The sequence below is a fragment of the Cololabis saira genome, chromosome 21, assembly GCF_033807715.1.
Source record: "Cololabis saira isolate AMF1-May2022 chromosome 21, fColSai1.1, whole genome shotgun sequence".
Taxonomy (NCBI): domain Eukaryota; kingdom Metazoa; phylum Chordata; class Actinopteri; order Beloniformes; family Belonidae; genus Cololabis; species Cololabis saira.
The window spans coordinates 10,768,272-10,790,704 of record NC_084607.1 but is presented as its reverse complement, the minus strand read 5'-3'; the positions used below and the strand labels follow the sequence as shown (position 1 = coordinate 10,790,704).

Genomic DNA, 22,433 nt, shown 5'->3' with positions numbered 1-22,433 from the left:
CAGGTGCCTGATATAAACTTTATGAAAGGTAAAAAAGTGCTTTCATCGTTTTCCTTTTCCTGCCTCCCATGTTCCTTCTGCATGGGAGCGAAACCCTTCAGTGTGTGTTTATTATACCTATTTCTGTTTGTATAAAAAGGAACAAACAGGGTAAACATCAGTAGAAGAGCCTCATGCTTCATGAGAGGAATGCAGGCAACGAACTGTGCTTTTATGTGGGATAGCTGCTTTATCATAACTCTTTCTATATTTGACCTCGATAATTGATATAGGCATTGTTTGTTTTTACTGTACTCCACTCCCTTCCCTGAGTTTCTTCCCGAGATGGACAATCAGTCATTGGAGGTTGTGGGAGAGTAAGGAGAGCAGATAACCACACAGAGGAATTAAAACTTTCCCCTGGAGACGGAAAGAGCCAGTGGTGTGACATTGCCTTAATGACTGCAAATCTAATCTTTATTTGGTCATTTTTATTTATTTATTTATATTTTTTAAAGTGTGACAGGTGCTGGGTATTTTCCAGATTTTGATGCAGAATTGTTTTGTTTTTTTTCCTCTTCTACGGTCTCTGATAGGGTTGTCCCGATAAGGATTTTTTAACTCCCGATCCGATCCCAATGACTTGAGTTTGAGTATCTGCTGATCCGGTTTTTTTCCCGATCCGATCACCCTTTTTGGCTCCCGATACATTTCCGATACTTTTTCTCGATCAGATACATTTTGGCAATGAATTAAAAAAAAAAAAAAAAAAAAAGTTTCTTTTATTGTCCATTGGAGAACAAGATGGACATATATTCCAAAAACGCTTATCAGCACTGGTGCCACGAAAATGTAGAAACATGAAATTGTAAACTAAAACAAAAAGTGCAGAATAGTGCAATAACAAAAATAAATTTAACTTCAAAAGAGGTAGTTGAATGAGTCAATCAAACTCACAAACACAAGAAAATTAAAATACTTTTTGGCTTAACCTTAGTGCAATATTCTGAATGGCATGAAATGAATAGCAGCAACTTAATACAACATGAACATATATAAAATTTCACAATTCAAACATGTAAACCATGTTAGTTTTGCTTACTTCGTCACTTCCGGAAGTGACGCCGGCCGGAAGTGACGTTAAATGCAACGATATATAAAATTATTTAATCTATATTAAAAACATTAATAACTAGGTATGTCCCGATACTTTTTTGGCCGATACCGATGTTTTGAAAATGCCGTGATCGGGCCCGATCGATCGGGCCAACACTAGTCTCTGACTGTCTGAAAGGTCTAGCACCAAACATATAGAGTGGGTTGCTTTATTCTTTAGTAAACATCACTGACTATATTGTCATACAGCAGCTTACTTCTCCTCAGATGGCAGTGTAACGTGTTGAGGAGAATAGTGTGTACGTGTAGATGTTGCTGTTGAATGATGCATTACATCTTTTCCTGGTCCCACAGAGTCAAACACAACATCTCTTGCTTCTAGAGTGCAAACAGGCCTCTCCTCCTGCACAGTGGTGTGTTTGTGTGTGACTATAAGAGTTGGCCCACCACCCCAGTCACACCTCCACGTTACTTTGATCACAACCTCTTAAGAATTTGTTCATGTTTCAGCTCCACCTGTGCGTGTCAGTATGAACACTGACTGGTGGTTACTCAGTCATGTGGCTGTGAAAACCCAAGCACAAGAAGCTTGCTACGGGATCTAACTCTGTCACAAATTTACTCCTGCGTTCCCTGAGTTTGTTTGCCCAGTTATACTGGGACTGCAAGTGCAACAGAAGGTTCTGATGACACGAGCACAGATGCTGATCATGATTGTTTACAATCTGCAGCCCCGTGAAAGGAAATGTTTTCCAGCACAAACCAGACACACCCAACTCCAGAGGGTAGGAAAATGAGCAAATATTAATTTCCATGCTTTATTTAGATGGGCAGATGGGTTTATACTTTTCTGGTAATACATTCACAGGAGTATCTGCATTCAGGTACGCATTGCTGTAGCACCATGTGAGAACACTCATTTTGTTGAAGTTAGCACCCAATTTCCCCCTGGGAATTTGACAAACTGCAAAAACTGCCTTTTCCATAACAAAAAAAACATAAATCAGCAGCACCTCCTTGGTAGATAGATGTAACAAAACAGGATAAGGGTCAATGAGGAATAAGGATTTTCAACAGGTCAATTTTAAAATAATAATAAAAAGAAATCTATTGCAGTAGTTCAAACATTAAGAATGTTGTGTACACATAAATTCATATAAAACTTTTAAATTAAGTGATTTTTGTCAAGATTAATTGGCACTAGCCTTAAAAAAAGTCATGTGGTGCAACCATGATTCATATTAAAATAAATTAATTTCCTTAACATCTTGACATCTTTTTTTTTTTTTACAAATTTTCAGTATTATACAAAAATTGTTATTTTAATGGTCGCATCACGTGATATTTCATAAAATGGACATCAGTCAAACTTTGTTTGTATATTATGATGGAAATATAAATATAAATGTGTATAAATCTTATACACAAGACATTTTGGAAATCATGCCAGATAGGGCAGAAGATTGATTTAAATACATTTAGAATGATTTCAAAAAAGTTATCAAAACAAGAGTCATGGTCGGACGGTCGCACCACATGACATTTTGACGCTTAAAACAACAACAACATCCCAAATAACTAGTATTTTTTTGTAAAATTCAAGTGAGTCCATATATGGGACATATAATAAGATAAGGTAGGATATATATATATATATATATATATATATATATATATATATATATATATATATATATATATATATATATATATATATATATATATATATGGTATTTTTTTATCCATTAAAACCTTTTTTGAATTATTAAAAAATCTGTTTTTCGGAAAATATAGGCGTCACGTCATTCAGAAGTTGCTGAAGTTTTACTTGTGGCACATGTAGGATTTTGCGCTGCCCTGAACTCTGATAATTTTCGAGTGGAAAACTGAGCAGACTTGCCCACTGATGATGCCTGGTGCTCAGGTGCCGCTGCATGTGTGCTGGTTTCATGAGTACTAAGAGTTGATCACAAATTTGCAGGGGGTCCAGGACCCCAAAAAGGTAGATAAGTATTCATTGGATGACAGACTTTTAACATGCGACTGATAGTCATGAAAGTGTCACTTTTTATATGTTTACATACCGTACTAAAAACTGCTGTGTCCATTTAGGAAAATGTCCTTTGCTTCTGTAATAAGATATGTCACAACAATGGCCGTCCTTTCATTTGCATTGTTTGATTTGCTTGCCCAACCTGATCTGCAAACTTGGCAAACCACTAAATCTGAATGTTGTAGATGGCAGTTCTGTAGCTGCTTCAGTTAAATGAGTATGCTCAGTTGTAAAAAGGCCAGTTGGAGAACAGCCCTGACTTTATAGATGGATACAGTGAAAGATCAAATGTTTAAGTTGGTGTTTATATTAGAGAACTTAAAAACCACAACTTTTCTCTGAATTAAACTTGTTTTCCATTTCCCACTTCAAGGCTTTTCTGGAAGTAGTTGATGTTTTGTGATGTTGTTTTTATGGACAATTCATCAGCCCCTGTCCTTTGTTTTCTTGCGTCCTTTAATCACATCAGTAGAAATGCCCATTAAGTTTGTTGACCGTGTTGTCAAGGAAACTGTAAACATATTGCCTAAGTGGGTTACCAAGAGGCATGGATATACTTGAAGATTTTTGAGGACAGTCAGCACCCTGAAGGAACGCTGGGAATTGCCATCCATATGAGCAGTTTGAGATGCGGTTAGGCTCTTCATCTCCCTCTGGACTTGTCTTAAATGCCTTAAGGACCTCGCTGAATTGGCAGGCACTGTTGCTCACAGACTTGAGGCCGCTTCTGCTCAGAAGCCTCCAGTGTGTAATAAAACAGACTTGTGCCACACATACTAACCACTAATCACGAGGCAGCTGATAGTTTAGGCAATCAATAGAACAGTCTGTGGTGACTGGCTTGGCAAGCTGTGTGCCTGCGTAGAAGCTGCAGGTTTAAGCTTGCATGTTTACATTTGATTCAGATAGAAAGTTGGGTTTGTAAATGAATCTGACATCGTCAGAAAATGTTTCCAGGATCTGTTCAGTAGAAGACTTGTCATCATGTTCTGCTGGAAGGCGCTGCCCATGACATCATTCACACTTACTGTATCTGTGACGCCACTGCTGTGTCTGCTGCATGCTGTTCCTCTTCCTCTTATCCACATAACACAGTTCCTGCGATCAACAGAGTACATGCATGTGTTTTGTGAGCTTGCAAAGCTTTGTTTCACACCCACCATGGCTCATCTCCAAACTTTTAACCTTGAGGCTTCCCCCCATACTCTCATTTCCTATACAGCTTCTGCCCACACTCCCTTTTTTCCAGAGGTGTCAAGTAACAAAGTACAAATACTTCGTTACCTTACTTGAGTAGAAATTTTGGTTATCTATACTTCACTGGAGTAATTATTTTTCAGACGACTTTTTACTTTTACTCCTTACATTTTCATACAATTATCTGTACTTTTTACTCCTTACATTTTAAAAACAGCTTCGTTACTCTATTTCATTTCGGCCTTTAAACAAAAAACTATCCAGTTAAATTGCTCCATCCGGATAGAGTGAATTTGGTTGTGGTTGTTTCAGATGTTCTTGTCCAGTTTTGTTCTTACATCCGTTCCCTCAGATTCCTGCAACTAAACTTGGATGTACATTCCAATAAAGGTTAGGATAAATGATAACATGCCTCTGAAGTTTGACTTTTTGCACCATTACAATACTTATAGGCAACTAGTCATCATATCTTCTGCTCTCTGAAACACATGTTAATGCTCAATAGTACACATATAGTTCTTTACTATATTTACATTATACTAAGATACATTCATTTTCAATGGCTTTTGTCCTTAATGGCTTTTTTCCCCGTTACATTACTTTTACTTTTATACTTTAAGTAGTTTTGAAACCAGTACTTTTATACTTTTACTTGAGTAAAAAACTTGAGTTGATACTTCAACTTCTTCAGGAGTATTTTTAAACTCTAGTATCTATACTTCTACCCGAGTAATGAATGTGAATACTTTTGACACCTCTGCTTTTTTCAGACTTCTTTGACCCTCATTGTGTTGTAGTAACATGCTTTTTATCTACAGGGTATCCTAACTCAACATCAGGACCAGCTTGAATGTGAAATACCTCCACAATGATGCCCTAGACTGCATGCTGATTAGTTTTATGCTGTTTTGCTTTTTGCGTTTTTTCTCTTAGATTCTAGACTTGAGCCACAGTGAGAGTCTTGAGTTAAAGCTGGCATCTCACTGTTTGCATTAACTGTACTTTCTTTGTGCTTATTTTTCCAGACACTATCCCAAGACAAACTTCACCTGTGTGGCTGACACTCCAGAGAATCTCCGCCTGAAACAGCAGAGCAAGATGCAAAGCCAGGTGACATATTTCCATCAGTCATGCAGCCATCATTTGTTAATCAAACTCACTTTTCAATAACCAATTCAGTAAAAAGACATACTTGGTTTGAACACGCTCTACTGCAATTATCAGTTTTGGAGCAAGAACTGCCTGTCACCCCACTTTCAATCAATCTCATCAGTCTCTTTCTATTTGAACAAACTCATGGCTTTGAGCGAGAGAAGTCGAGCGTAGAATTGATTACCAGCAGACACATGGGCAAAACTTCTGGTTGGGAAAGCAATGAGCATGGAGTGACAGTGTTTTCCAAACAACGTTTACCCAAAAGGAAAATGATTTGCAGAGCTAAATTATTATAACTTCTTCAGTAAAACAATAAACTAACGGGGGCCTGGAAAATAAACTTCAGATTATATCCCAACAAAGTCAGTCTTTGTTATGCTGGAGTATGTTGGCAGTAATGCTGAGTCCCAGTGCTGCTTGTATCACTCTTGTCTCTCCTTATTTGCATTTTTGCTGTGGCGTCCAGCTTGGCTAATAGTTGAATGCTACTTGCTTAACTGCGTCTGTATTTTTCCACATGATCCCCTGCTACATGTGTAGTATTATCTGTAAATGTCATGTGATTTTTATATTGTCTTTCTAGGTGTGTTTTTTTGTCTCTCATACATATGATAAGCAAAGTATATGTTTTACTAGCATTTATTTGCATTATCATATAAATGTGAGGGATCTCTGTATAGAGCATGGGTCGGCAACCCAAAATGTTGAAAGAGCCATATTGGACCAAAAACACAAAAAACAAATGTGTCTGGAGCCGCAAATAATGAAAAGTCTTGTATCAGCCTTAGAATGAAGACAAAAAAAGAAGAAAAGAAAAAAAGTATAAACTTTGAGAAAAAAGTCGAAATGTCAAGATTAATGTTGAAGTACAATCTTGAGAAAAAAGTCGAAATGACGAGAAAAAAGTCAAAATTTCGAGAAAAAAGTCGAAATGTCGTGATTAATAATGAAGTACAATTTCGAGAAAGAAGTCGAAATGTTGAGAAAAAAGTTGAAATGTCGAGAAAAAAGTCGAAATGTCGAGGAAATAGTCAAAATTTAGTGAAAATTGTCGAGAAAAATGTCAAAATTTCGAGAACAATGTCGAAATGTCGAGAAAAAAGTAAAAATTTTGAGAAAAAAGTTGAAATGTCGAGATTAAAAAGGAAAGGAATAAGGAAGAAAAAAGGAAAATAAACAAGAAAAAAAGAAGAAAAAAGGAAAAAAGAGGTCAAACATTTTTGAAAAAGCTCCAGGAGCCAATAGGGCAGCGCTAAAGAGCCGCATGCGGCTCTAGAGCTGCGGGTTGCTGACCCCTGGTATAGAGAAATGAGGTGAAGTGTATATATCTCTAGATATAAACCTGATGTTAGTATTAGACTTCCACATACCTGTTGAGACTTTCAAATTCTTTACTATTTGCATCTAATCCATCTCATGATCTTTCAAAATGTCTCTTTCAGTGGATTTGATCTAGCACTTTCTGTGAATGATTGACAATGGATACTGCTCAAGCCATAATCTGTAATTAGAAGCCTCTATAAGTCTTAAATTGTAAAGAAGCAGAAGGAAGTTGTGGAGATGTGGGTGGGGGGAAGAAATGGGGGTTGTTGTTCAACAAAATATTGCATTTAATTTTCTTATGGATTTTAATTCCCAACTATGGGCAGGGCAGATTTGCATGAGATTAAGAGCACAGATGACCTCTGTATATAATACCACATTCTATGAGTTCCCCTGTTTATGACCATTCCTCTATGCAAATATGACTGAAATCTAATTTTTAACCACAAAGAATACAACTACAGCCATTGTGCTGAAGCTAAAAGTATGAAGACCCAAATATGTAGTCACTTCTAAAAGAGAAAAAAACCCTCAATGACAGAAATATCCTTCAGAACTGGGTCATGTGTTATTGCTTCATAAAGATCCTAATAGACAGTGGGGGTGGTTACTGCTCATCTTCAGACATGTAACAATGTTTTTCCACTTTGACTGGCTTTAGTTAAATACAGAATGTGATGTCTGTTTATGGTGGGAAAACTTTTTGACACTTGACGACCTTTGAGCCATCACTCGATGTTTCACACCTCAGTCCTGTTGTGTGCTTGAGCTCTTTCATTTTCAGTCAACTGTGGTCACCACAATAACTATTTAAAACATAAATTGTGCGAAAATCCACTCAAGTTTATATTTTCAGCCTTTTTAATTATTTTTTGTTTTGTTTTCAAAGCATTTAGTGGAGAGGAGAGAATAATCTAGAGAAGGATACAGGGCTCATCAAAACACTTATCATTTACAAATTTCTTTGTCAAACACCACAGATGAGGTGACGCACGTACATGTGAGAACGGAGAGCAGTCATATTATTTAGAGGGGGGTAACTGAAGGACCGAGGGGCAGATGGTGTTTTTCTAATCGCAACAGCCTCCATGAAAAGATGCTCATTATTATAATGGTTTCTCTTTTGTTTGTCTTAGTCACTCAGTTGTTAATGTTTGTGTCATGGGGACATGTGATTATTAATAAAGAGTAAAAACAAAATTGATTTTGCAAATAAACATCTCCAAATCATGCAACTACAGGACTGTCTCAGAAAATTAGAATATTGTGATAAAGTTCTTTATTTTCTGTAATGCAATTTAAAAAAAAAAAAAAAAAAAAAAAAAAAAAAAGTCATACATTCTGGATTCATTACAAATCAACTGAAATATTGCAAGCCTTTTATTATTTTAATATTGCTGATTATGGCTTACAGTTTAAGATTCACAGAATATTCTAATTTTTTGAGATAGGATATTTGAGTTTTCTTAAGCTGTAAACCATGATCAGCAATATTAAAATAATAAAAGGCTTGCAATATTTCAGTTGATTTGTAATGAATCCAGAATGTATGACATTTTTGTTTTTGTAATTGCATTACAGAAAATCACAATATTCTAATTTTCTGAGACAATCCTGTAGGTAATCTTGTAAAATAAAATTATGAAAAATGTCCCTTTCAATAACAGAACATAGTTTGTTTTTTTGCCGCAGAATATGCCCTACATATTTTAAAAGGGCCTGTGTGTTGCCATAAGGAAGTTGAAAGCCCTTAGAGAGAGCGGCCTGTGACCTCACCAAATCAATTTTATTTACCATATTTTACGCACTATAAAATCGTTACATTTTCTCATAAATTGGCTGAGCGCCTTATAAGCCGTGGCGCCTTGTGTAGGAATTCTTGTTGCACTTACTGACCTCAAACAAGTTTTAACCCAGCTCAAAAATGTGTCAAAATGTTTTAGTGGGACTTTAATCGACGGAGCTGCTCTGCTTGACTGTCGGACCATTCCCAGCTGACACAGGGACGTTGTATTAAAGTCGGTCCTTGTTGGATACGGGTCGCAACGTCAGACGACATTAGATAACTAATTATGTAGTGCTGGCAGGCAACCGTCATTTAACATTTAGTCCAGTGGTTCTCAACCTTTTTTGGGTCCTGGACACCCTGCAAATTTGTGATCAATTCTTAGAACCCCCCTATACAGGACTGTCTCAGAAAATTAGAATATTGTGGTAAAGTCCTTTATTTTCTGTAATGCAAAAATGTCATACATTCTGGATTCATCACAAATCAACTGAAATATTGCAAGCCTTTTATTATGTTAATATTGCTGATCATGGCTTACAGCTTAAGAAAACTCAAATATCCTATCTCAAAAAATTAGAATATTCTATATTTTTTTTTTTTTTTTTTTTACATTATTGCAATTTCAAGCACTAACTTGAACTTTGCAAGTTACTGAGCGTTCCTGCAAATACTTCACAATAAAAGCATTTTAGAGAAATGAATGGTGTACGTCCACTGAAACTCTAGAGGGCTCATAATTTGAAAAGGATGCCGATCATGTTACGTTTGCATGAACAGTGTCATGCAGTAACCTCAACAATGCAAACGGGTGCAAGATTTCTTATTAAAATGCAACAAATTACACTAAAGGGTAAAAGGTCATGTTACCCTCTGTAGTTCAGGTAGATAAAGGTCTCGGTCACATTTGAGTAAAATAATAATCTGTTTCTATAAATGTCGGAAGATCTTTTTACACCACGGACCCCAGGTTGAGAATCACTGCTGCGGTCCATGTTACCTTACTATAACTAGACGTCAAGCCAACGTTCAAATCTATATCAAAATCCAATTATAATCAAATGTTGGAATACAAGATTGTTCCAACCTCACACTAACTTCAGGTGCCCGCTATCGCTGGCAACGATGAACCAATCATACACTTAACTCCGCCACTTTTTATTTGTGGAACACAAATGATTGAAAATGTGAGTGTATTAGTTACAGCTGAACGATATTCTGAGTTATTGTGAATAAGTTGAATAAAGTTCAACTTACAAGAATGTTTTGTTTCGCTTTATATGTTTTATCATGCACCTTTTAACCCGATGCGTCTTATTAGGGCTGTGCGATTAATGGATTTTAAATCTAAATCGGATTTATTAATCAAGACGATGTTAAAAAAAGGAAAATCAGAAAATCGATTTTACTTTTTTGCAGCTGGCTGCATTACAGACAGAGCTCGTCTAGTCATCTTTGTTTGGTCAAGAAAATTGTAAATGTTGTCACTTTACTAAACTCAAGGAGGATTTACAGTATCTTTCAATTGCACTTCATTCCCAATAGGGACATTTGTTTGCTATTTTTCTTTAAAAATAAAGATAAAATATTTGAAAGAATTTATTCCATTGTCTTTTGTAGTTTTACCAAATAAATCGAAATCGAAAATCGGGTTTTCAGAGAAAAAAAATCGGGATTTTATTTTTGTCCAAAATCGCCCAGCCCTACGTCTTATGTATGAAAATAGACCCGTCTGCAAAATACAATATAACAATAGTTGTCAATAGGTGCTTTCCAGAGACCCATGACCCCCGAGCAATTATTACATAAACAATGGCAGGTAAAAACTCCCCTAGTGGGAGAAAAACCTTAAACCAAACAGTGGCAAGAGGGAAAAAAAACCCTTTGGGAGGGCAGAAACCAGGACCTGGATCATAAGGCCAGACTGGGCAGAGCAGGAAAAGGGAGATCAGAAAGACAGAATGACGAACAGAGAGAGGAGAGGCACAGACGCCACCGCCATCGGTGGCGCTGCGTTGCTACAGGGACCTTATTGCCATGGCAGCAGGTTAGAGGTTTGTCACACCTCATTACAAGACTTTGCAGGGAAAACAGAAACAAGACACAGAAAGCGGGAAATAAAGAAACTGGAGAGGGCGAATTGAGGAGGAGGAGGAGAGAGAAAGCAATGAAGCGAACATGGAAGAAGGGAGGGGGGGTGGAAAAAGGATGAGACAGGAAGGCACCAATACACAGAGAGGGAGAGAAAGAGAGAGAAGTGCAGGATGAATGAGTAAGAGATAAAAGTGAAATCCCAAGAGGGAAAGCTGAGGAATGCAAATAGAGGCAGAGTGGAAGATCATAATAAAAAGCTTTCGCTCCATGGGATGACTGACTGTTGCTTTTGAGCAGTAAATATGAATGAATGAAAGAGGAGCTTTAGGAGGAAGGATTGTGGGTGAAGTAAGAAAAGAATAGCCTGAGAGGAAGTTGTTGCAGACACCTCAAAACATGAAGGAGTGTCATTTGTTGACTGAGAAGGCCAAAGATGAGTTGAAGCCACATCTATCTTCATGACTTATAATTGTGGGCTGACTTTTTTCACAGAATGAAACCAAGTATAGTTTTCTTTGCTGGGTGGGTGTCACACCACGGGTGACAGATATGGGCGTATCACACGGCATGCTTGTACACATTAGCAGTGAATCACAGTCGCACCTCATCTTGTGGTGTCAGGAGATTAGAGGAGGATCGGTCAGCACTAAGCAGGGTTGAGCCAGGTCAGACATTATTTAGATGTCTGGAGGAGAGGATGCGGGGATGGAGCTTTGTTTCCTGGTAATGAACTGTGCACCCAGGCCTCATTCTTGGAGCAGTGCAGAAAACTGGTGCAGTCACCATGGAGGCAGGAACAAGGCTTCGGTGTGGGGAGGTGGACTTGAAATGTCTTCGCATGCATCAAGATCAGATGGAAAAGAGACAGGATGTGTTGCAGCATCCTTAGTAAACACAAATAACTCTTACCTCTCCTGTTTCAGCGCTGTAATGTGGTATTGTGGGTTTGAGTGCTAAAGATCAGCCGCAGGGAAGAACGGAGAGGGGGGGGTATTTTCTAATTTCTGGTTCTCATGCGTTGTTTGGGCTGGACATTTCCTCTCCTGCCCTTAGACTCAGACTAGGGTGGAAAGGCTAAACACACACACACACACACACACACTTTGCCACTCACCACCTCTCATTTGACCATATATGGTTGCTACCACGTCCTGTATGCAAGGCCTTCACTCCTGAGCAAACAGGAAGTTAACGTCATCACCACAAAAGACTAAGCAATATATCCAAGGCCCACCTAACATTGTTTGCACACATAAAAATACACACAGCTTAGTCACATTAAATATTACGGGGCGGAACTTGACTGGTTTAGGTGCTCAAGTTTTGCACAGTCAAGTTTATTGAACCATCAAACTGCTGCTGTTTAGAAAAACGTGTCAAACTCAGTCATATTTCTTGTTTGTGATGTGTTAGATTTCCCCAAACATGACCAAACATTTCACGGATGTGATTATTTTAAGAAAAGAAAAAGCATTTCCAACATTACTTTTAACGGAGGTGACATTTTGGCTTTTTCTTTTTCAGCTCATCTAATGGTGTAATACTGAAATAAAGCCCACAGTAAAACCATTTTCCTGCTCCTGTAAAAGTATTTTATGGGCTCAGTAAAAAACCCAGGACTGGTATTTCTTTTGACAACAAGAGGCACTTATAGTTGAGCATTTTTTATGTTTAAAGAATTTAGGTCAAAGTCTCTATTGACAACGATTTACCCTGCATGTGTTGGGATTTGTGTCAGCTATACTTGATTTCACATGTTGGTGTATTTGTGTTGCTTATTTTAACCTCCCGTTTGTTTTTAATCTCATTCTGTTACACAGGTTCTCTACAGGGAGGATTTTGAGAAGAATAAAGGCAAAGGTTTCAGCGTGGTTGCAGACACGCCAGAGATGATGAGAATTAAGAAAACACAGGACCAAATCAGCAATGTAAGTGTCTGCTGAACTCACTCAACTTTTCTTTTTCTTTAATTAACAGGTTTGTATTAAACTGTGTGTGTTTAGAGCCACCGACTCATGGGCATTAGTCCTCTGCTGTAGTCATTTTAAAAGTATGACCTGTGCAAACAATGACTCAAACAACTCCTGGTCTTCATTGATATGTGCACGGCTAACATTCATTATTGTCCTTTAACAGTTAACTGTTTAGTTTAGTTTTAGTTTATTTATTTAGCAATATAAATTGAACAAAAAATTATAAAACAATGAAATAATATGCAAGGAAAGTAAGAAGCCTGGTGGCTTATATAGAATATTTTCCATATATATTTTTGCATATAAAAAACAAAACAAAAGCTACACAAGGGGGAGTAAAAAAAACATAAAAGAAAATGTTTACATGTTCTACAAAACGGTAAATTAAAATCATCTTTGTGCCTTGTGGCATAAGAATGAATATCGGAATTAACACAAAAGAAATTATGAAAAGAAGGAAGATCTTGTATATCATTTTTAAATTTGAACATAAATAAACATGTTTGAAAAAAGTTAATTTTATTGATGGATAATAATGAATATTTAATGAAAAGGGGAGCAGATGGCTCATATCTGTTTGCATGTGATGTCATTCAACTGGACCACAGGTCAATTGTAGTGTGAAAAAATATTCTGCAAAGAGCACCTCAGATTTACACCTCAGATTTACTGTTTATAGCAACGCCCCAAACTCCTCTTTTTCAATGCAGGATTGTGTCCTTGAATAAGTGAAATGTCAAGCTTTACTGATGTTGCTTCCCTTCCGTTTGTTATCATAAACGGTGCCCGGACAAAAGGTGGAGGTCTGACCTTTTGATTTGATTGCGTCACTTCTGCTCGGTCATGACGACAGCCTCGACTCCGTCCACCAAAGTTGTGTGCAGTCCTGATATTATTAAAGCCTGCGATATCTGCCGAGGTGGAGTAGGAAGTTGCTCATGTTTCCACCCACAGCAACAACAATGGTTCAGAAAATGTACTTTTCAGTATATTGTCATTGGTTATTTGGGGTTTTTTGTGTACATCCCCAACTTCAGTTTTCTTCTCTACATTTCCTTTTTTTTTTAGTTTCTTTTCTCAATCTGATGATTTCAATTTTTTTATTTTTATGACGGTATGTTTGGAAGTTTACTCCAGTGCAGCCGTTAGCTTCAAACTGAGGTCAGGTCCTGTCTATTTAGATAGTTTATATGTTACTCTGAGCTCTGTTTTTAGTTACTTAATAGAAAATATACATCTTTTTGTGGCCTCAGTCTCTTTAACTCAGAAGGGAAGGCCTTTTTTTTATTTTTTCCTTTTGTAAAACACACACAACATGTTATTACACATATGCAGCTCTGCACTGGCCTCACTAATGGCATAATTGGTGTGGTGGGTGATGGATAATTACTGCTTTCAAATGCGATGAGACATCTTGCATGTCTTAGATCAATGAAATGTTTAAGGCGGAGATAGAAACACATATTTCATGTATTTATTTATGGATGCACACGCAAACCACATCTTAGCAGGGCACGACAGTAGGAAAGGCTCTGATAAACAAGGCATCTGTATGCAGTCGCAGCCAATCATTGGAGAAGCACTCCACACAAATGTTAATTATTATCTCATTTTGTTCTCTCCTCTGGATACTGAGAAGTAAACGAGTCAGAACTTTTCCACTCTGCCATTCTTGTCTTTTTTTTCTCCCATTTTGTTCCTCCAACCTGCTTCTCGTGCAGCAAACACTGAGAAGTTTCTGAAGGGTTTTAGTCCAGAAGTAACCAGGACACTTCCTGTTAATCCAAACACAAACAAGCCCCCTCAAAACAAACTCAAATATTCTTCCTTACACACTCTCGCTTGGCATATTGCACTTGAGAACAGCCATGTTCTCTCGGTCATTTAATTCGCTGTCCTTGCACAAACACTCTGTCATCCCATCCCGTCTGTGAACACACTCCCCGCTAACTGCTCTGGCACAGTGGGCTCTTTGAGCCGGGGCGGAAGTGGGGACAGAACCGGGATAGTAAATCTTGACCAGGGCACTGTGAGAGAGTCTGTCATCAGCCGGGTAAAAAGGGGGGTGGGGTACTTAATGGAGCCATAGAGCACTCACTCAGTTTCAGTTTCAGTAGCGCGGCCCAGTTGATGGCGTAACACTGAGGCCGTCTTTGTTATTTGGCAGCCTGCTGGGGTTGTAGGTTGATGAAGTCTACCTTTAAGTTTTCCCCAGTAATAGACTCAAAGGTTTAAAAAAGGTCTCAGGAAACTGTTGACCATTTTCTGCCACAATGCAGTTTTTTTTTGTAATCGTTACTCCCTTTTCTTTTCATTTCCTGTTGAATCCTGCTGACTCATTTTCACTGTGAATGCTGAAGCTTCTAGCGAGTTCCTTTTTTCTTCTTCACCTGTCTGTTTCCACCCCCTCCTCCTCATGTGTTGCTATGATACTCTGACCTCACAATACTTCCCGCTGCCGAGATGTCATTTCCTCTCAGCATCAAGCTACTTCCTGGGCCTTGGCTGCACATAACCTACCCCACCTATCGGCACAAACACCAGAACACGGGGAGCAAGTGGGAGACCCCTGGTGGACAGAAAAGAGACTACATGAATCTCCTGAAAAGACAATTCCATTAGCAGATTTTTAACATGTAGATGTTCTGACTTTCTTTGTTTCTTCTTCTTCTCCAGATTAAGTACCATGAGGTTTTTGAGAAGAAGAAGTTTGGAGGAGAAGCCCCACATCAGCCGAGCGACTCCAACCAAGGTATTTTAACTTAAATAACATAGTTTACTGACCAACTGGCTGACTCAACCGCTACACTGATGTAAAGACAGAAACTGTGTTATGTCAGAAGAAAACAAGTAGATATGAGCAAGTTTCTCCTCCCTGTCTGTACTGGATTCCCTTCCAGGCACGTGGCTGTGTGAGCCTGGTCACACCCTTCAAGGATTTGGTTGTAACTTGTTCACCGCCCTCCTGCTCGGCTGCAATTGACTGCATTGCTGCAGAAATCCTGTTGTTTCACATTAGGTCTGCGATTATTTAATATCTGTTATTAGTCGAGTCAGGCACTTTTTCGCTCAAGGTCAGATGTGGGAGCTTTAAAGGCTTCCATGGCGCTTTTCTGTAACATCTGATGAATCCAGTCTAAAAAAAATATACACATGAGCCAATAACATGTGCATCACTTTGAACACAACACAAGTTCAAAATGATGCAGTTACGTAACAGTCAGTGGGGGTTTTTACATGTCAGAGATATCCAACATATCGCTTTATTAACTAAAAAGATAACAGCTCTGTCAAAACTGGACTCTTCATGTTTTTACCCTCAATGATTAGCTGCTCTTTTCTTTTGTTGACGGTGTCTGACAAACGGGTTTGAGCTGCAGATTCATCCTCTGCTCTCTCATTATGAATTAATATCAGCAGCTGCTCACACATCCATGACTGTCCTGACACAATGCAGCGTGCTTGATCAAGTCATATCTGTTATGGCAAAACAATTGTGATTTCAACATGACTGGGTTCCTGATTTACGCAGAATGCATGTGGCATGCCAATACGAATTATTATTATTATTATTATTATTATTATTACAATTTTACTTTTTTTTGTGGCCATGGCAAATACAGTAAGTGATAACGTTTGGAGCGGACCTTGACTCTCTCCTAAATTCAGATGTCATGAGGATTTGTGCAAAAATGACCGGGATCTGAATGACTGAATGCTGTGGCTTTAACAAACTGATCATGTCATCTACATGTCTCTTGCATAAGGACATGAATCGTTAGGAATTAAGTGCATGTGCTTAAAATTAAATAAGGCAGATTCACAGGGGTTTTTTTGCCACTGCATTAAAGTCATTTTATTGTGAGCAGTGAGTCCCTTGTCTCCAATCTGACTTACAAGGAAATGTTTTCAGCTCATTAACTGCCCCCTTCCTCCCTCCGTTTATCAGGAGCTTACCAGCAGCCTGCAGCCTCCCAGAACTACCACTATGAGCCCGCTCCTGAACCAGTGCACCAGGCAGCTGCTGCTCCACCTCCAAGTGCTGGGGTAAGCACACAAACATTTAGCATTATATAATGTATAATGTAGTGTTTAGACTCTATGAAAGACTGTCATCTCTTCCCCATTTATGCTCCCACTCATGAACACACCACAAGGGGAAAACAACTTTTAAAGGGAAAGAAAAGGAAACTGAAATGTACAAGTTTCAGTGTAATCTGCAAAGGTCCAAAAATGTGGAGTGAGATTGATAGTGCTATAAAAGAGTTTGGATCTCTCTCAATTTTCAAAAAGAGACTAAAAAATAACAACAAAAATTGTTATTAACTGATGTCTCTTCTTATTAAATTATGTTCATGTACCAATACCTGATGTATTATTTTTACAAGAATATCTTTGTATCTAGGAAATCTGAGGAGGTCTCAGGGTTTTATTGTTGGTTTTTTCTTTTTTTTTTAGGTTATAATATGTATATGTATTATATGTGTATTTTATAGTTGTTTTGCTGTGTGACTGGGCCCCTATTCATAAGCTACAGTAGCTTCTGGGGAGTCCCATTTTACAAACCAATTGATTGATTGTTATCTGTATTTGTGTTTTTAAATTATTTGTAATAAACTCTGTGAATTGAATTGATAGCTCCGTTTTAACTGATTATGCAAAGAAAAAAATGTATTTAAGATATTAACCCCTAATCGTTAGGTGAAATGCTAATAAAACTATATACAGGACTGTCTCAGAAAATTAGAATATTGTGATAAAGTTTTTTATTTTCTGTAATGCAATTTAAAAAAAAAAAAACAAATGTCATACATTCTGGATTAATTACAAATCAACTGAAATATTACAAGCCTTTTATTATTTTAATATTGCTGATTATGGTTTACAGTTTAAGATTAAGATTCCCAGAATATTCTAATTTTTTGAGATAGGATATTTGAGTTTTCTTAAGCTGTAAGCCATGATCAGCAATATTAAAATAATAAAAGGCTTGCAATATTTCAGTTGATTTGTAATGAATCCAGAATGTATTACATTTTTGCATTACAGAAAATAAAGGACTTCATCACAATATTCTAATTTTCTGAGACAGTCCTGTATGTTGTCGTAATGAGAACTTCTTAGTGAGGAAGTAAGTGAGCTTTTTAGACGCCTTTCATCTCCACTGTTAGTTTATTTTAAGGGATTTGGGAAGATGACCTCTGACCAAAGCGTGTCCCCATCTGTCCGCAGAAGCGATACCGGGCTGTGTACGACTACTCTGCTGCTGACGAGGATGAGGTGTCCTTCAGTGATGGAGACATGATCGTAGACGTGCAGCAGATTGACGAGGGTTGGATGTACGGGCGTGTGGAGCGCACCGGCCAGCAGGGCATGCTGCCTGCTAACTACGTGGAGGCCATCTGAGCTGGTGGGAAGGAAAAGATGGAGGAGTTGGAGAGAAAGGGAGGGAAAGAAGGAAAAGAAAAGCCCAGTGCCATCTCAACTTAACGCCGCTTCTCTTAATTTTTCTCTTTTTTTTCCCCCTGATCTGTCCTGTGAGACCCCAAATCCTGTCCCCACCTGCATCCCTGCTCTGCTCTCACGGTTAACCAACCACATCCTTTATCTGTCCTGTCTGCTTCTCCCTACATCTGTCAGTGTTGATGTCTCTTTTTCTTCTGTCTGTCTGCCACCCTGGCTACACTCTCGTGTAATTGGCAACTAAAGGTCTTAAGAGCGACAAACTTGCAGCTCATGACAGTAATTCAGGTTCATGCCGTCGCTCCGCTCTATCCTAGCTACAGCACTTAATAATCATGTTGCATCATCGTGCAGAAGTAAAGAAGGAAAAACACATCCTCTAAAGTAAATTTGCAGACACTGTTCTGTTTCTTTCTTTAATTTTGCATCTTGATCTCGGCCAGACTGGAAACAGTGCTGAATCTCAGTCAAACACAAGTTTGAATACTTTATTTTATTTTTTTAAATCATGTACATTCCTTTAACACGACTCTGTTGCACCAATCAACCACTTTTCAGTTGGAAAAGATCTTTTTATATATATATACACATATATATATAAAAATCAATCGAAACTCATCTCACAATTGTCTGCACAAGTAGGCACAGTCGTGTTCAGCACTGCATTGTGGGTATTGTTGTGAAACTGGAATTGTAGCCTAACTGAAGAGCACCTCCTGTCATTGCCTCATCCAGGCCTCTTGGATACAGGAGGGATCAGGGACAAGTTAGGGGACATGATCAGTCTATCCCTTGGAGCCACATTGATTACACCGCTGCAGTCTGTGTGCTTGTACTGTGTATACGCCCATATTTATGTTTTTGCAGCCTGACTGCCTTCGGTCCGGAGAGAATCACAGAGAAAATGGCAATCTAGATTAAGCTTTTAGGTAAAAGGGAGAGCGGACCCGATAAAAGTTCTTCCCCTTTACCTAAAAAGCAAAAAAAAAAAGTGACGAAAAAAGAATCTTGGTTATGAAAGAGAAGGCCAAGCACAACTCTTAATTGTGAGTCTTATTTTAAAATCATTCCCCTGTATTTGTGACAGAACATTCCAGTCTTTTCTTCCATTTAATGTGAGACAAATTGTTGAACTGTTGCTGTGGTAAATGTTTATCTCATGCTGTTCTTTCTTTACTTTCCTTGTTATTATAAGATGATTATTTTCAACAAAAATAAAAACTGTCAGTGTACTACTCAAATAAAGCAATGAAATCTATTTTCTGGACCAAGAAAGCAGAATTTATGTAAAACCCATGCAGTCAAGGTGATGGATCAATTAAGGGATTAATCAGCTTGCAGTTTTAGGTCAGAACTGCGTTAACGAGACCTGTTGAAGCCTGGTTCTAATCAGTGGATCTCTTTTATGTTTATTCTTCGGCTTTAGGCAGTAATGTTACAGAACTGTGTTTAAAGATGCTCTATAATATTGACTGTGTTTCCTTCTTCGGTGGTCCATCTTGGCAGGTGAATTCCCAACATAGTCAGCTGTTTTTTGATGTTCAGCTTGTAAACTAATTGGTAAAACCTGCACTGACCAAACGCGAGCAGCATTTAAAGTTAAAATCAAACGCTTGGTTCACCAACGCAGAGTTTTCCCTCTGAAGACGTTGACTGACGACAATATTCGTTCATCCCTGTGTGGTGTAAATAACGTCGCCGGCCCCCGACCCCACACACACACACATTTTTGTTGCCTTCTCATTTTCCCGTGACGCATCGTCACAGACATCAATAAAGCGGTGGGTTTTAGGTGGTCGTGGGGGGTCAGAAATGTTCAGCTTTCCGATATGAAACGATGCTCCCGCCGTGTAGTTGACTCACTTTGTATAATTGTATATGCATGGACCTTAGGGTTGGAGAGAAGGTTTCGACAAGTCCTGGTGCTTGGGAGGTGGCTTGCCTGCAGGTGAAGTGAAAGGTTCACATCTTTGTGTGAAGCGGAGGAAGTAATGTAATTTTCTTTAAAAGTTGAATCATGGAAAAGTGCAGTTTGGTGCAAGTCGTCAGTTGTTGACTATACTTAAGACTTTGTAACTCTCTGTGATGAATTGCAGCATTTCTGATTTAAAAACTGAGCACTGAGTCAGGAAAAAAACAAACATCTCAAGCTTGTTTCTAAGTTTCCACTCACACTGAGCAGAACAGCATTTGTGCCTGTGTTTTGTTTGTTTTAGCGACTTTGACAGAAGCATATTTAAAATTTTCTTTAAAGTAGGATGTAGATTGGAAAGCTTATTCAAAGCACATGGTTGTATTTCTTTTTGAATAACCTGAATAGTTAGTGATTTGGCTAAGAGTGAAATGATTCCTAAACTTGTGGTGATTGCTCAGATTTAATTTAACAAAGCTACTCACACCGGCAGCCTCCGAGTCGCCTTCCCTTTATCGCGAGGGTTGTTGATTTTTGTCCGGCTTTTGATGGGAAGAATAGTCAAGAGATAGCCCGTGTTTTAAGTGGAGCACAGGATGGATTTATAAACCGTGTGAAGATTGACTTAAGTGTGCCGAGGAGGCTGGGGGCGATGGAGGCCCGATGCTCTCAACCCCCCTTCCCTCCGCGTGTGAGGCAGGGTTTGTTGTTTGTCTGACCTGGATATTAGTCTGGAGTTGACCTGTTTGCACCAAATGCCGCTCCCCTGCTCTGGCATCACGACTGAACTGTAACATCGCATCATAGCTCTTCCCTCCAGTTTCCATCTAGTATCGTGTCCATCCCCCCCTCCGCCGCAGTCCCTCTCTCCTTCAGCGCTTCTCACCCATCATTCCCTGCTTCTATGACGCTGGTTATATACTGTAGACTTTGCAGAGACCATACACGTGCTACTGCAGGTTTAGCATTCAGACCAGTTTTGTGCATTCCATCTTAAACTGTTTTGTTTTTGATAATTTTTTTTTTTGTTATTTTTTAAATAAAGAAAATAAAGATATCATATACATATTGTCATACACGTGTATTCAGAACTCAGAATACACACTCAGATTAAGGACCTGATATCATTTCCTGTTGCCCTGTTACAGCACTTCAAATTGTACTTATGATTCTGCAGATTCAATAAAGTGTCATTTTTTTCTCAGACCCGATTTGCACATCGTCTTTTATTCCTCACCGTGGTAAAGAAAATGTACAACTACAGGAGGGAACGCCTGTCAGGAGACAGAACAATGTCATTTCTGGGCATAAAAATAGCTCTTGACACTGAGAACCTGTTTCTATCCTTGGAGAGAAAACCCCCTCGGTAGTCACTGAAATAACTTGAAACTGACACAAAATATTAATGTTTTACCAAAGAAATTAACTAATTCAGACATTTCTTTTGAACTTTGGTTAAACCAAATGATTTAACCCTTGTAAGGCGCTAAGTGTGAGGCAATTGCTACGATCAAGTGATTTCTGTGACTTGTCAAGGACACTTGTGCGCCTGTGGAGAGGCGTTTTGGTCGACTCACGAACAAACTGCTCCAGCTGTCTCAGGTCTGAAGGGTTCAGCAGGATTTAGATCAAGCCTCACACATCAGAATGGTCCAATTGTTTTATTATAAACCATTCTTGGGTGTTTTTAGTTGTGTTTTAGGTGATTATCCTGCCGGAGGACTCATGACCTACAACTGACATCAAGCTTCCAGCACATTTGTCTCCACAAGTCTTTGATAATCTTGAGATTTCATCGTAACCTGCACCGGTTAAAGACACCCTGTACCAGATGCCAGAAAGCTCCTGTTTTGTTGCATGTGTCCACATGAAACTCTTAAAACTTTTGTGGCTCATCAATATGCATTTTGACAAATTCCACCCTGGCTTTGTAAAACATCTTTTTAATGATTTCCCGTCAACAGCGGAGTCCTCCTCAATTGTCCACTGTGACGGATGCTGTGACCTGAAACTGATGTACTTTGATCCTGGAATTCATCCCGAGTCTCTTTGGACGTCGTTCTGGGTTATTTGGTTACTGTTTTATATAATCAGTCTCTTATACTCTTTACCTCTACCATGCTTGTCTATAATAATGATGTCCCAAGACAACTCTCTCTTCTGTTTTCTCTGGTCCGTGTTGGACGCCACGATACCAAACAGCAGAGTGCCTGCAAGGCTGAAGACGTTTGTGATGCTAATTACAAGGTCACATTGAGTTTAACATGTCATTGAGGTCGACCTATTTTCAGTCTTTTCTATGGGGCACCAACTAATTGGTCAAGACCAGTTCCATTGATTTGTTTTTTTTTAATAATTCATTTGAACCACAATTCAAACCCA

The 22,433-nt window shown here is 38.5% G+C and overlaps 1 protein-coding gene across 1 annotated transcript in view; it reads left to right on the top strand.

The window, feature by feature from the left end:
• The window catches only part of lasp1 (LIM and SH3 protein 1), a 43,402-nt gene extending 22,145 nt beyond the window's left edge, over positions 1-21,257 (top strand). Inside the window, exons 3-7 of the mRNA XM_061712923.1 lie at positions 5,371-5,455; positions 12,524-12,631; positions 15,353-15,428; positions 16,626-16,723; positions 17,909-21,257. Coding sequence (XP_061568907.1) covers positions 5,371-5,455; positions 12,524-12,631; positions 15,353-15,428; positions 16,626-16,723; positions 17,909-18,082 — 541 coding nt within the window. The 3' untranslated portion in view covers positions 18,083-21,257. The remainder of the gene's footprint in view (positions 1-5,370; positions 5,456-12,523; positions 12,632-15,352; positions 15,429-16,625; positions 16,724-17,908) is intronic.
• The last annotated feature ends 1,176 nt before the right edge of the window (positions 21,258-22,433 follow it).